Raw genomic sequence first — 14,847 nt, forward strand, 5'->3', positions numbered from 1 at the left:
ATGATTGTTTTCCAGTTATGAACTGCTAGAAGCACTACATCCATGGCTACTACTCCAGAATGTCTCTGCTCATACCACAGACGCATTTATACTGGACTAATAAACTTGTCAGGCCACTTGCCAAAACTACCCGCTCCATCCCCCATGAGACAAATAATTACTGAAAAGCTACATAAGCAACCGGGTCCTCAAATACTTCAGGAGAACAGCCAGCATAAAACAAACAGTCAGAACTGGAGGGTTTGGCCCCCACATGCACTGAAGTCCACCTGGCTCATGATGTGAATGAGCCCACTGAGCCAGCACCACCGACTCCTGATACCCTGGAGACACCACCTACAGCAACCTTCAGTCACTGAAAAGAAATTAACAATCTGGCTTGAAAGACACCTCTTGAGGTCCAACTCTCTAAGCAGGGCTAAATTCGAAACTGACAGGTTGTTTCCAAGCCAAAGCACCGCACACCTATTCGCAGCCATACAGGTATTTCTGAATGAGCACAAAGCAGAGCTTGAAGTTCAGGAGCTTAGGCAGACGCAGAGCAAAAAACCACAGCTTCCACCACTGAACCAACTTATATATCACCTTCCACTCCTCAGCATACTTGAATATTAGAAAAAACATACTCTTCATAAACCAAGATGAGCACAGCCTTTGAGAGCCTCACACATGTGTTGTTAAAGCACCATATTAAGGCTTATATTAACCCCACAGCCATGACAGCAGTGATCCCTCCTTCCCACACCCCCCTAAAACAACAAGCCACTTGAGCACTGCCACCCACCCGGGGAATCCCTGCAAGCAGGGCCTCGGCGATGCACAGGGGCAGCCGGGAGCACAGCGCAGGGACCGCCGCCTGGGCTGACATCCAGCAGCGGCCCCGGTGACAGGTAAGGCAGGCTGCATCTCCCAGCAGCAGGCACCGGGACGCTGCACCGGCGGCCTCTGCATGAGGCACGGGCAGAGCATCGCGCTCGCAGCCCGGACCATCCGGTCCCCTCACGCCCCGGGGGGCTGTCACCGCACCCCGCGGGCACCCTGTCCCCTTCGATGGGGTAGAGGAAGACGGACAGCCCACAGCCCTGTCGCGACCCTGCGATAAGGCCAGCCCCGGGGAAGCGGAGCCCCGCCGGCCCCCACGGCCGGAGCACAGCCCCGAGCAGAGCCCGAGGGCCGCCCGGCCTGGGCGCTGCCCGCCCGCCCCCGCCCGGCGCTCACCCAGGCGGAGCCCGCAGCTGCTGGCCACGGCGGCGCGGAACCGGTCCATGTGAGTGTTGCGCTTCGTGTCAGGCTCCCACATCACCTGCGACTCCATAATCTCGGGCTCCCGGGACATGGCGGCGGTGCCAAACGGACGAAACGAGCAACCGACCGTGTCTCCCGCGGGAGGCCGACAACGCGCTCTGCCCCGCCGCCCCTCAGCCCTAACTGCGGGGCCCCGCCTCCGGGCGCTCCGCTTTAAGGGCCGCCGAGCAGTCGAATCACTGCGAAACCTTCCGCCGGAGAGAAAAGAGTGCGGCGCGTTGCGCGCCGCCCGCCGCGGGGGGCGGCTCAGCCTGGAGCAGGAAGGCGGGTTATCCGCCTCCCGCTCCCTCGGGAGCGGCGGAATGCGGGATCGGTGCGGGATAAGCGGTGGGCAGGCGCGGCTGGCGCCCGGCCATGGCGCGGCTGGGGCAGGGACTGCGGCGGGGCCTCTCCCGGAGTCAGGGCCCTTTCTCCGACGGGGGTCTCGGGGGTCTCGGGGACCGTCCCGCCAAGTGACCCCGACCCAGCGGTCTCCGCCATGACCGGAGCCCTGCGGCGGGACTTTGTTTAACCACCGGGTTGTAACAGAATTAAACCGGCAGATTTCGTCCGTGCCCCCCCGGCGGCACCGAGCCTGCGGAGCCGGGGCCACCTCCCGCCGCCGGGGACCCGGCAGGGCAGCGCGCTGGACCCCCGGGAGCCGCCGCTGGGGTCCGTGTCGCCTCTGAAGGTGAAGGTCATGAAACAGCGGCGTCGGCGCCAGGGAGGAACCGTCGCTTCACGCTTTTCACGAGTTCTCTGCAAAATTACGGCCGCTTAAGTTTTTTTTTCTTTTCCCCCCGGAGAAGTCTGAAGTCCCCGCTGACAAATGTCTTTGACCCAGTAACGAGTCTGGGTTTAACAAGAAATTTGTTTCCCCATAGCCTCGCTATCCCAGTTACAGTTTTGTAACGCTCTCTGCCTACATAGCTTGCACCTCGGGTTAAAATCGGTTACTTCTCTACTTTCAGAACGTGAGGTCTTTCTCTCGCTGACTATCGCCATGTCACAACAGCCGATTTTAGCCCCGAAGTGCTGGCAGTGAAGTACTTAGTAACAATGCACAAGTCACTGTGTATACACGCTGCTCGTGTAACTTATTTTCAAGGTCGTGATTTCTATGATTAGAAATTCATAGAAGCCTCGGAAAAATACGAATTTGATGGTAAACTGTACAGGCATACACTAAGAATGAGAGTAAAGTACATGTAGCAGATAGTGTACTTGCTATAAATTTTATTTAGATTTTTGTGCTACTGAAATACAACTGCTTTATTAAATTTGCAGGCCATGGCAACATGATTTGAACAATCTGGCAATTTTTATTTGCCTCGAGAAAGACCTTACATACAGCATATTTTTAAATAACTCCAGAGCTTAGAGGACCTGGAGAGGCCGAGCGTGGAATCAGGACGCCTTATCTGCTTTTCTGCGCCTCCCGCGCCTTGGCAGCGACGCTCAGAGAGGTCAGTGGAGATGTGAAACCTGCGGCACGGACATCCTGCCAAAGCCCCAAGATAAGGGAGGGACGTGGGACGCGTGCTCCAGCGCCCCGGCCCTGCGTGCCTCAGCTGGACTTGGGAGCTGCAGCCTGTGGTGGAGAAAAACTACCTAGAAACTCCATCTCTGTGCACACCCACGGAAAAGATAACTATTATTTTTGGCCCTTCGGGTTGTGAGGACATTTATAATGACAACAGAGTGTTAACCAGTGTGGATATATATACTGGCCTGGGACACAAAGTACTGTGGTTCAGCTGTCAGGGCCAGGATTTTCCAGGGTATTATCTCCACATTCTGCTGGGGATCTCTAGGGCCAGCAGGCGCGTTCCTCAGCAGCCGTAGCCCTCCGCGCTTATTTACCCCGGTTGATTTATAGGCTGCCCTGCTCTGGGGCGTAAAGATAAGATTTTGGTCGGTTTTCTGCAGTTGTCCCACAGTTACACCTGACACAAACACCTGGCGAGCCTGTCATGGCCGGCGCCACAGGGAGCAGACCCTTAATTTCCCATTTTTACCTCACTTTTCGTTTCATCCGGCCCCACTCTGAGGCCGCCTGCCCCACGTGTGCCCCGAGAGAGTCACAGCTCCGAGACTTCTCGCCGTTCTCCCGCTCGGGAAGGCGGCGGCCAGGCCGCCAGCTGCCACCGCCCCTCAGGCGGCGCGGGACCGGGCGGCCCCGCGCTGCGGACGGATCCCGCGCGACGCACGGCGCCGGCGCGCCTGATTGGCTGCCGCGCGCCTGGCCCCACATCAGCCCAGAGCGCGCTCTCCGCACGGCTAGGCTGCGGGAGGAAGAGCTGACACCGTGAAGGACCAATTGGACCAGAGATTTCTCAAGCCCTCTTCTCTTTCGACCAATGAGAAAGCGGATCAGAAGGAGGTGTGCCCAATTGGAGGGGAGCTCTCATCGTGCGCGGCGGGAGGGAGAGGGGTCGCTCCGTGAGTCCCCTCAGCTGAGGCGGGCCTGTCGTGGCACGTCGGTGGTGCCGATATTACCAGTTTTAAGATAAAAAAGCAGAAGCAAACCGGCAGCTTTCCTGCGCTCACAGCGTCCTGTGTATCTAAAAAGAAAACGGGCAGCCAAATCACCTGAGAAGGGACCCAAAAATCTTCTTGCTGAGCTGAAAAAGGCGTAGTTTAAAATGGACTGGCCCCCTTACTGTTCATGGAGGAAGGGGCACACTGGGAATTTGGTGATAAAAGTTGGGCTTTTAGGAAAGCCTGACAGACCTGCTCATTTATTAACAGCAGTTTTACTATTACATCCTTGCTTAGAACGGGTTATGCCTCCATAAGAGGCATAACCTCTTACGCAAGCAATAAGAGTTGCTTGCTCTTACTCCAGTTTTGCCTTATCCAAGCCGTTTTTTTCTTCTTTCAAAAGAGATTGTGGAAAATGGGAAGAAAAAGAAGGAAAATTGTAAACAAGCCTTTAACAAGAAAATGGGTATTAAGAGGACTGCAGTGACTACTAAAAATATCTTGGAGACTAGATTAGGATAGCTGGAGGAAAATAGCCTGAATAAGATTAACTGGATTTGACCATTTTCAAATCTTTTTAAGCCTTGCTTTATACCTACTAATAGTAATAACAGGTTGAAAATTAAATCGTGTTTTCTGCTTCAGATTATTATTAGAGCCCCTTCAAAATATGCTTCAGAACCTATTAACAGTAATAATGATGCTGATGGCATTACCTTGTTTGTGGTCTATGAGGTAACTAATCTGCAGTCAGTGTGTGAAATTAAAATGAGTGATGAAATGCATGGACCTGGAGATAAAAGTTTTGTAATAATACCTCATGGCACTCTGTGCAGTCTGCTGAGAGCTGACCATGATCCATCGATCCAACATCTAGATTAGGAAACCTAAATATTTTGGGAAGTTTTTAAAAAAAACAATATTCAGACTGACCACCAGCTGGTTAATGAGCCTGTATAAGAACAAGAAACAAGTTGAGGCTGTGAGATGAAGTAAAGATAGAAAAATAAGGGTCAGTGAGGTTAAAGACTGATCCACGGTAACACGAGTTGGCCTTCTTTAAGGCTATGCCCTTTTTTTCAGCATAAAAATGATTTGAAAAGAGAGAATCCTATGATCTGCTAAAACTTTGACATCTAGAAGACCTCAATTTATTCTAAATACTGTTCATATTGTTATTGAATCCTCGTATCTGAGTAAGACATCTTATGCAGTTTCTAGTTCAGCTGGAAACAGAGAGGTGCAGTCATATTTCTTCTCTACAGTAAGACCTTCATCAGAGAATCTTTCTAGAAACCACACAGTTGTCCTAATGAAAAAGTTCAGCGAGGCTGAGATCAATATTTCATGCCATGATGCAATATATTCTTTGAGCAGACACATTTTCATTTATTTAAACAAGAAGGGTGTAATACTACATAATTTCACAAGAACTGTGGATTTGGAGATAAGAACATACCTGAAATAGGCTCATTGAGACAGGTCAGGAAATCAATTGAATACCAGGAAAGATTCCCAGATTATCCTGGCCTCATATGAAGGACAACCTTGATCGCAGGCTTCTACAGGCAGCTACTAAAATGGGCCTCAGAGCCTCTGTGAAGAATGAATGGAAAGAAACAACGAAGACTCTGCAGAAGTGACTTTAAGGGATGGAATTTTTAAGGGATGGATGGACTTTAAGGGATGGAATTTCCACAATGGAAACACATAGAGAAATAGGATTGTCCTCAGATGCACAGGAACAAGACATATTGGACCAGAAACAGCACAAGGGGTCCCAGAGGAGGCCATGCCAAGTGGAAGAGAATCAAAGAATTGCAACTGGTGCAGGAAACAACACTCATGAGAGTTAATTACATTATCGTTGTGTTTTTGTACCGCAAGGTTCATTCCATGTAAGAAATGCCCCAGAAATGGCCACTTTACCATGTGCTGGGAGTCTGGACACAGCGTGACACTGAGGGCAGATAACCAGAAACCTCTTAAGAACCTCAAAATACCCGTCATCACTTTCCAAGTCATTCTGGAAGAATATGAGACAGACTTGGGAATATACACAGGCAATTTCAGGGCCACCTTAAAAGAGGATGAAAGCACCATTTACAAATATGTAAAGAAATCTATATCCTACTTGAATCAAGTAAGATCCTAAGTACCCTCCTGGATCTGGGCCCAACCGTTTCAGGGCCAAATATAAATAAATGCTATAAGGCCTAGGCACTTCTGCTAAATGTGAAAACAAGTGTTTTGGCCAGACTAAAACTGGGAAAAAGGCCATAGCAAAGATGTCTGTATTCTTGATGTCCGCTCATCTACTCAGCAACCAGATTTAGGCTCAGCCATGAGGTTTGAAAGTCAAGGACACAGGATATAAAATCAGAAAGAGATACCTCAAGTTATTCCAGTGACTGGAAGAGCTACCAGCTGTGTCCCACACTGAGGGAATTCTCCAGGAAGGGCCAGGGAAAGCAGAGCTCTGCCACATAATTTTCAGACGAGAGATTGTAACTGAATGGTGCACAGATGTGATCAGGGGCTCCCTACACCATCCTAAGCACAATGGGGAGCTCAGGGGAGGGTGTCGGGATCCCTCGTGCCTTGAAGTTTCTGTTGGGCAATTTAGCAAATCTTTTCTGCCCCAGCTCATGTCATCACTCAGTGCAGAATCTGCACTACAAACCCGTGGATCTGTTTTTATATTGCCATCGTTGTGTTCCTATCTTGTCTGACTCAGGCTCCTGTCGGTTAATGGTGAATCAGAATGTGCTTTGAAGGCAATAAAGCACTTTTCTATCTCCTGGAGATTCTTACTTCACTCTGCTAACATCCTGGTTGGGTTCCACTACCCAGAAGGAGCTGATAACATTGTCTAATTTATACTTCCCATGTGGTCTTTTTGTTGGCCTGATGACTCAAGGAAGATCAACATAAAACCTGTCAGAAGAGGGAGTCGCAACATTAAGCGTGCCGAATTTCGGCGTGTACATCTGAGTCGGTTTCTCAAGGGTAAAGAACACGAGAGTCCTTCAGAATCCCTGGATCTGAAGGTGATAGTGTACCAAAAAGATAGATGTCGGTTTTTGACATTAGATTTCTATATTCCCTTTGTCATTTGGGAATCACATCTGGGAATCTCCTCAGAGAGGGATACCCATGCAGGAATGGCAGCTCGCTGTACTGTCTGTAAAGATCATGATGAGTCTCGGGAGCCCGGATAGGTAGCTGAATAATTTAAGAACTCCGCAGGAGAGGATCTGAGGGCCAAGAAGGTTGGTCAAGAGTCGGCAACACGGCCTTGCAGCAAAGGTGGCCAACAGCATCGTGGGCTCTTAGTGACACCACAGCCAGCAGGTCCAGGGACGTGATCCTTCCCCTCGGCTTGGCACTTCCGAGACCACATCTGGAACGGCGTGCTCAGGTATGGACTCTGCCCTGCAAGAAGGATATTAGTAGTGGAATGAGTCCAGCGGAGGCCACCAAGCTGGGCAAGGGGGTTGGAGCACAGGGTGCCTGGGAGTGCTTGGAGAGAGCAAAGGTGAGACCTTATCTGTGCCTACCCAAGTGGAGGATGCAGGGAAACAGAGCTGGAACTTTCTCAGAGGTGGACTATTAAATATGAAATTTAACATATAAAATATGTTAAATATAATTTAACATATAAAAAAATTAGCCTGGAACAGGCTAAATTTGAATATGAAATATGAGATATGAAATATGAAATATGAAATATGAATTTAGCCTGGAAGAATATGAGACAGACTTCGGAATATACACAGGCAATTTCAGGGCCACCTTAAAAGAGGATGAAAGCACCATTTATAAATATGTAAAGAAATCTATATCCTACTGGAATCAAATAAGATCCTAAGTACCCTCCTGGATCTGGGCCCAACCGTTACGAACCTGGAACAGGCTAAATCCAAATATGAAATATGAAACAGGGTTATGAAATATGAAATTTAGCCTGGAACAGACTAAATTTGAATATGAAGTATGAATATGAATAAAATTTAGCCTGGAACAGGCTAAATACAGGTCAAATACTGGAAGAGGTTAAACACTGGGATTTCTTATAGGTCGGGACGAGCTCAATCCTGGGGCGGTTTGCTGGGAGAGGCTGCGGGATCTCTGTCCTTGGGAGAACCCGGCTGGCCACAGCAACAGACCTTTGTGGCTCGGGGTGGGAGCTGCCCCATTTCAACTTTAATTATTATTTTTATGATTTCGAGATTTGGGGAGGGGAGGGGGGCGCGGGGGGGGGGGGGGCGGTGCTGTGCACCGCCCCCCCCCCCCCCGCGCCCCCCTCCCCTCCCCTCCGGACGGTGGAGTTCGCGGCGCGCCCGCGAGGGGGCGCTCTAAGCGCGGCGCGCGGCGGCCATGGCGGCGAGGCGGCTGCCGGCGCTGCTGCTGCTCGCCCTGCTGCTGGGCAGTACGGCGGGACCCGGCGCTTGGGCAGCCCGGAGCCGCGGCGCCGAGAAGCAAAACAGCTTCCGCCGTGCCGCCAGCGGTCTCTACCAGGGCATCAGCAACATCTTCGGCGAGGACAACGTGCGGGCCCTGCAGAAGGTGAGGCGCCGGCCGCTTCCCCCCCACCCCGCCATCCCCCTCACATACAAACCCGGCGTTTCTTTTCCCTTCGCGCTCTTTCGTTCGTTGCTCCCGGAGGTGACCGGGCGGTTCCGTGAGGCAGAGCCCCGCGGTTTTCCCCCTCCTTGCACTAGATCCCCCCACCCCGCCTCCGGCGGCCTCTGCCGTGCGAGCCCGGCTGCGGGTGAGGCGGCGGAACAGTCGGAGCGTTTCTTTGGGAAGGAAAACGGGAGGCGCGGCCTGGCGCGGAGCAAACTGCAAAAAAAAAACCAACCCTCTAAATAAAGATTATTTGAGGTGGGCGAGGTGGCCCGGGCAGGCCGCTGTCGGTGAGGAGCCCTCCTGCTGAAATACAGCCTGTCTGCATCAGCAGAGCATCCTGTGCGGGGCCACACCATGAACTTGCAGGAAATCAGGCGTGCGGGCAGACGGACCTGCACGTTCCTCTCTTCCTTCTTATCCAGTAGGAAGGAATAATGCCGTTAAATTGATCTGTAAATGCGTTCCAGATATTTGAGTGTGATGCTGGGGACACCCCTCCGTCACTCGCTAAACTAATTCTCGGGTTTGCTTTACCAATGTCCATTGCCAGTAACAGCGTTTCCTTTAAACTTCAGAACAATGGTAAAGCTAATCAAGTGACCTTTTAAATCCTGTCAACGCATACATTTATGTGCCGAAATACCTAGAATAAGGGCAATTGTAATAAATTGTAAATTTATGATTTGCAGATTTGAAAATAAAATACAGAGTTAAATTTTTTTTTTCTCTTGGGGGCTTCAAAATAGCCTGCAATTCTTGTTTAATGAATTATAATTGTACTCATGGCTAGTAAGTCTCAAAGTGTGTCTAAGGAATGGAGGATTTTTTTTTTTAATTTTCGATTTTATTTCTCAGTTTTTCTCAAGGTTGACAGAGAGGTTTGTGAATGGGGTGGATATATTAATGGACACATTCTGGAGAATATGGACTGATTTGTTAGATGTTCTTGGAATTGATGGTAAGTGTGATGCCTGTTAACTCTTGAACTGTGTCAGCCTATATCAATGTTTACAAGCATAGGCTGAGTGGGAAAGTGGTTACATTTTATCACACTGCGTTAAACATCCGTTGGTGGTGTCTTTATCTGCTTCACACGGCTTTGGCTTTGCTATTAGTAACTTCAAACAAAAGGATTAAAACCAGCCATTCCATTTCTGTACATGTATCTACAGGATGTCTGTAAAATGCATTACAAGTCCTGGTTGGTTTCTTGGTATCTTTTTTTTAAAGGGATGCACACAGCCAGGAATGGTGCAGGGAAATAAAGGTGAGGACTAGGAGAAGGAAAGATGCGATTGAGAGCCTTTAGAATATAACTTTTACAAAGCAGAATCTTTAGCCTCAGTATGAACTTCAACCTTAGGCCCTACAGAAGTTTGTCTTTAAAGGAATTAATTCAATTGCATTATTGGAGCTGAGCCAGTGATTTGAAGAAGCTCCGTCCAGAACTGGATGAACTAGCTTTACCTTACTTTAGCAAGCACAGCCGTGACCCCACTGCATGCTGCTTTGAAGCCGTGCTTGTGTTTTCACCCTTGCCACTGTGGCACGCACTCATTAATGTTCTGTAAATTTTCCTTTGTTTTGCAGCCTCCAACTTGACTCATTATTTCAGCCCAGCGGCAATTGCCAACAACCCGACCCGTGCTCTCCTGCTGATCGGTGCCATTTTACTTGCCTATTGGTTTTTATCTCTCTTCCTTGGATTCTTCTTCTATCTCCTGCACATGCTGTTTGGTCGCTTTTTCTGGATTGCGAGGGTCGCCCTTTTCACTCTCTCGTGTGTGTACATCCTCCAGAAGTATGAAGGTGACCCAGAACACGCAGTCCTGCCTCTCTGCTTTGTTGTGGCAGTCTACTTCATGACGGGGCCAGTTGGATTTTACTGGAGAAGAAACAGCAACAGCACCCTTGAGGAAAAGATGGACCACCTTGATAGTCAGATCAGACTTCTGAACATACGTCTGTCTAGGGTGATCGAAAACCTGGACAGAGGCAGTGACCAATGAACCAACCCCTACAGACCACTGTACACCAGCTCTAGAAAATTCCTAAGCACTGTCTCATTCGAAGTTACAAAGCAACAAAACATCACATGGTAAAAAGTGTGCAAAGTAATAACTTTTCATCATGTGCAAGACTAATTTATCTAGATTATACACTCAGCCATTATACTTGTAGGGGAAAAAAAAACCCCAACATTTAAATAAGTCAGCTGTATATTCAGAGAGTTTTATCCAGTACTAGAATTTTCTCAGTAGATGAAACACTTACTTTTACAAGCATTTAAAAACATCTTTTGTAAAGTTTTTATAAAAGCAAATTGAGTAGTCTTTCAGATACTGAAATCGAGCTAAACATATGCAAATTTGACACTTAAGAAGTTAAAAAGAAAAAAAAAAAAATCTCAAGCTACCAAACACTTCCTTTGAGAAGTAACTGCTGTGGGTCCGCATTTTTTTTCAAAGTTGCAAATGTTTTTTGCTTTATTGTTGGCTTATTTCATTGCCTTGAAGTTGCCTTTCATAGAGTATCAGATGAGGAATTTTCTGGTATCCAGGCCAAAAAATTCACACCATAGCTTTTAATAGGAGGCGAGGAGTAAGGGAAAAGGAAGATTTCATAAATTCGAAGTCCTTAAATGCCAGTCCAATATGAGGAGTTGAGAAGTGCACGTGTGGCATTATTTCATTGCATTTCATCTGGAGAACTTTTAATTTGGTGTCCGAAAGGAAATCTGTTTTAGGAAATTGGCACAAAGGGAAGAGATGTAGCGTGGCAAATTGTACTTCATATTTGATCTTCTCAGTGAAGCATTTTCCAAGCATCAGTGCATAGAATAAAACATTTTTAGTCTTGGGACCCACGTACTTTCTCAAAAAGGCAGCAGTTAAAACATTTGCAAATGTATTGTTGCTTAAAGCTTTCTCAGGACCACTAAGCGGCAATAAATTACCTTCAGGAAGATCTGGATTTTTTTCTAAAACTGTCATAGTTTTATAGGAGCTTTTTGCTTGAAGCCTGTGTCCTCACTCGATTGGGTTTTGGGGAAAGTGAGTCACCTTATGAGAAGGGTGTATCAAACAGTTGTGTTTCAAAGTCGTGTAGGAGCTTTGAAGCCACTTTATGTTGAAGGATTCTGTGTATTTGTAAGCTTAGAATTAACTCGCTTGGTAGACTATCACTGGCTTTGTAAGGTGTGCTGAAATGCATTGGAACAAAGGAACCTCAGGGAAGAAAGTCCGAGAAGTGGTTTAACTGGGTAACCTGTAGCATTCAAGGATATAAACCGGGAGAGGGCGGGGAAGCATCTATACCGTAGTGATGAGCACAGTACCAACACCATGAGAGGTGAAGTGGACCGCAGCCTGAAGAGCTACGTACTCTGCGATGTCTAAATGAGCAAGTAAAGAAAAAAACGCAACAAAAATTGGTGTGTAGGGACTGGCTGAAAAGGAAGGGAAACAACTACGAGCAGGTGATCCGTGTGCTTTGCTTCACCTGCGAGCGCTGGCTGCGGCGGGCCGGGCTGGGCAGCCAAGCGCCGCTCGGCGCTTGGTCTTCGGTGTCCTTGGATGGAGCTTGTGTTGGGTGTGACGCTTGACTGAATGTAACTGTGGGGTGGGTTTAGTTTTCACTTTATGCTGAAGTTTAATACTCCTCTTAAAACGCGTGTTACTTGCCTAACCTCTCTTGGTCTGTACGTGGCGTTTACATGACGGATTATTTTAAAATCCATGTTAATGGCCTTTACTCCAAACTGCAATCGCTTGAGTTCAACGTGGTTGAAGTTCCTGCACAGTTGGCACTGTTGTAATCCATTTCAGTTTTTTATGTCATCTGTAAATCCCCCTGCACCCCAGTTTTCAAGAAATACATGTTTAGAGTTGCAAAGTAACAGTTTTTCATAACTTAAAAATCTTTCCCAAGAGCAGATAAGTACTATGGCAACAAGTAGTCCGCTTTGTAAACCTGAACATGTGAATTGCTGTATATTCCTTTTTACAGCTCATTTTCCATAGTATTAGGTCTTCCCTGTAAGCTCCGTTTTCCCCACTGTTGTGCACAGAGGACTGGGCAGAAATGCCAACCTGGAAATTAGAAATTGATTAGCAAAGCTTGTCAGGTCTTTGTACGTTTTGCAAAATTTGAGGCCTGAGGACCAAAGCCTGCAAAGCTCACTCATGTCGGCGGCTCCACCGACGTCGATAGGACTATGTGCATGAGTTAGTTTTGCATAGATTGTATTTTCTGTAATCCATATTTAATGTTGAAGTTAAAAATACTGAATCATTTATATATTAAGAGTTGTCTATGATAAAGATTTCTTTTAAAATACTATATAAAAGTCAATTTGGATTATAGTTTCTCCCTGTCTCGCTCTAATCATTTATCTTAGTTTTGTAAAATCAGCCCTCTTATATTAATACTCTTAATTTTGATCACCCTGCTGCTTGAAAAAAAAAGTATTTTTATATTTACTTGCATCCCATGTATAGCAAAATGTTGTGTGAAAAGCGGTATATATAAAATTGGGTATTTTTAATCAGTATTTTTCCCAGCGCTCAGTTTTCATGTTAGTCAAATTCAGAAGTAACGATTTTTTTTAAAGCACAATCTAATCTTCAATATATATATACTTTAAAAATGCTCTGTATTTTTAAACATGCACTGTAGTGAAAGCGCTTTTGGGACATGAATGTGGTATTGTATTGAATATCTTTCAACTTTTGTAAATACCTTTTACAAGTATTTTCCATACCAAGTCACCTAGCTTATCCATCGAGGTTTTCACTGGTTTTTAGAACTCGTTCCAGTGACAGTGGTCGCGCTGCTTGTGTATTGCCCTTGGTAGGAGCGTCTCGTATGAGTTCGCAGAGATGTGCAGGTGTCACCTTGTCAACCGCGGATAAACCCAGGCACAGAATTCGGGAGACTTGGCCGAGTTGGTGGCAGAAACGGGAATAAAGCCCAGATCTCGCGGCTCTTTGGTTCTAACCACTGGACAGCTTAGTCGAAGGTGGGTGGCAGCATCTACGCGCTCCTCTGACGGTCCGCTTCCCTCCGCGTCCGACCTGGTGCGAGCTGCGTGCAGAGTGGCACGGGTTACCTCGGTGGCTGTCAGGTGTGGGAATGCTCTCGTCTGTCCTCTTCTCCAAGGGCTGCTCATCCGGACGGGTCCCGTTTGCTGACCTTCCCGTTGGCAGCAGCCACGTGAAAGCATCGCCCTGTGTGACCAGCTGGGGTGACTGTTAAAGATGGGCTTCTGTCCGGTGTCAGAAATTCTGGGAGGGTCTTGAAGTGTCTCAAACTTCATACTTTAAGAGCTAATGTTTGAAACTGCTGCGGTATTTTCAATACATTCACGTTTTTGCGTAACTAACATCGGTAGCAATCTCTTCGGAAGTACGCGCCTCACCTATGGGTAACTGGTGTGTCGTATTTGGAATGCAACGCTTTTAGAAGTGGTGTTGGGTGTCAGAGTACCGTGTGTGAAATCTGGTGTAGTGCAGTGCTGTACTTAGTAGTGCGTCCTTCAAATCGTGATTCGCTTTGCAAGACTCGTTGCATCGTTACTGTGGAAAATAGACCAGTATCAATCTCAGCTCTTTGACGGCGTAGAAGTTTTTCGGTGTGATTTGCCTCACGTACCGATCCGTATTTGGCAGCTAATGACGTAAATGACCGTTAAGTTCTCTCTGTCTGGGAAAATTAAAGATTTTATTGTATCCGCATGTATTTTAAACTTTTGGATGATTCCATCGAACTGTGATGACAGCACATTTAAAAATCGATCTTTTCCTTTTAATCAGAAATGGTATTTGCTGTGGTAGCACTCGTTGTCGGCACTGGTGTTAGTGATTTCACATCCTGTTTTGTACATCAGATTTCAAGATTATAGTGTTTAAGTTTGTAAAATCGTGTTTATGTAAAAAATTATTTGGTCTGGAGAGATGATGTGTGTATACTTTTGACATACGATCCGTAAGGAAACGTCAGATTCAGCTGATAATGTTAAGTAGTTACAAATGTATCAGGCTTATTTTTTACACAGCTGTACACGCCTTTATTTATTCCTTACCTGACCACCAAACCGATGTACTATGTAGTTAAATATTTGTAGACCAGTTCCACGAATCAGCTATAGTGTTGTGACAAAGCTTAGAATAAACGTTTGCTGAAACTTTGCACTGAGAAGTGAATTGCATCGGAGGCTTTGCTTTGGCAGGCGTCTGCCGGCGGGGACATTTGGAGCCCGGCCCGTTACCACGCCGCGGCTTTGAGGGACGCGACCCGGCCGGGAAACACCCGCGGCCGCGCTCAGCCCTCGGGGCCGCCCCGCTCCGCCCGGGCAGGCGCGGCTCGGCGCGTCCCCGCGGGGCTCCGCCCCCAGCGCCGGGCCCCGGCACTGCGCCTGCGCACGCCGCCGCGCTCCGCCCCCTTCTC

At 47.7% G+C, this 14,847-nt stretch overlaps 2 protein-coding genes across 3 annotated transcripts in view; one reads left to right on the forward strand and one right to left on the reverse strand.

Annotated features, from left to right (window-relative positions):
* Positions 1–1,358, reverse strand: part of AACS (acetoacetyl-CoA synthetase) — a 41,679-nt gene extending 40,321 nt beyond the window's left edge. For both annotated transcript variants that reach the window (XM_086623447.1, XM_086623446.1), the window contains exon 1: positions 1,219–1,358. In XM_086623447.1, coding sequence (XP_086479573.1) covers positions 1,219–1,336 — 118 coding nt within the window. In that variant the 5' untranslated portion in view covers positions 1,337–1,358. The remainder of the gene's footprint in view (positions 1–1,218) is intronic.
* Positions 1,359–8,148: 6,790 nt separating this feature from the next.
* Positions 8,149–14,583, forward strand: BRI3BP (BRI3 binding protein). The gene is made up of 3 exons (XM_086623336.1): positions 8,149–8,337; positions 9,256–9,358; positions 9,991–14,583. Exons 1-3 carry the CDS (start codon positions 8,149–8,151, stop codon positions 10,407–10,409), a joined length of 711 nt encoding a protein of 236 aa, XP_086479462.1. The 3' UTR covers positions 10,410–14,583.
* Positions 14,584–14,847: the final 264 nt, after the last annotated feature.

The sequence above is a fragment of the Tauraco erythrolophus genome, chromosome 19 (genome assembly GCF_009769465.1).
Source record: "Tauraco erythrolophus isolate bTauEry1 chromosome 19, bTauEry1.pri, whole genome shotgun sequence".
Taxonomy (NCBI): Eukaryota; Metazoa; Chordata; class Aves; order Musophagiformes; family Musophagidae; genus Tauraco; species Tauraco erythrolophus.

Coding starts and splice junctions, on each gene's coding strand:
- BRI3BP (XM_086623336.1), top strand. CDS start 8,149: ATGGCGGCGAGGCGGCTGCCGGCGCTGCTGCTGCTCGCCCTGCTGCTG. Junction 8,338..9,255: donor ACGTGCGGGCCCTGCAGAAG/GTGAGGCGCCGG, acceptor TTTATTTCTCAG/TTTTTCTCAAGGTTGACAGA. Junction 9,359..9,990: donor AGATGTTCTTGGAATTGATG/GTAAGTGTGATG, acceptor TTTGTTTTGCAG/CCTCCAACTTGACTCATTAT.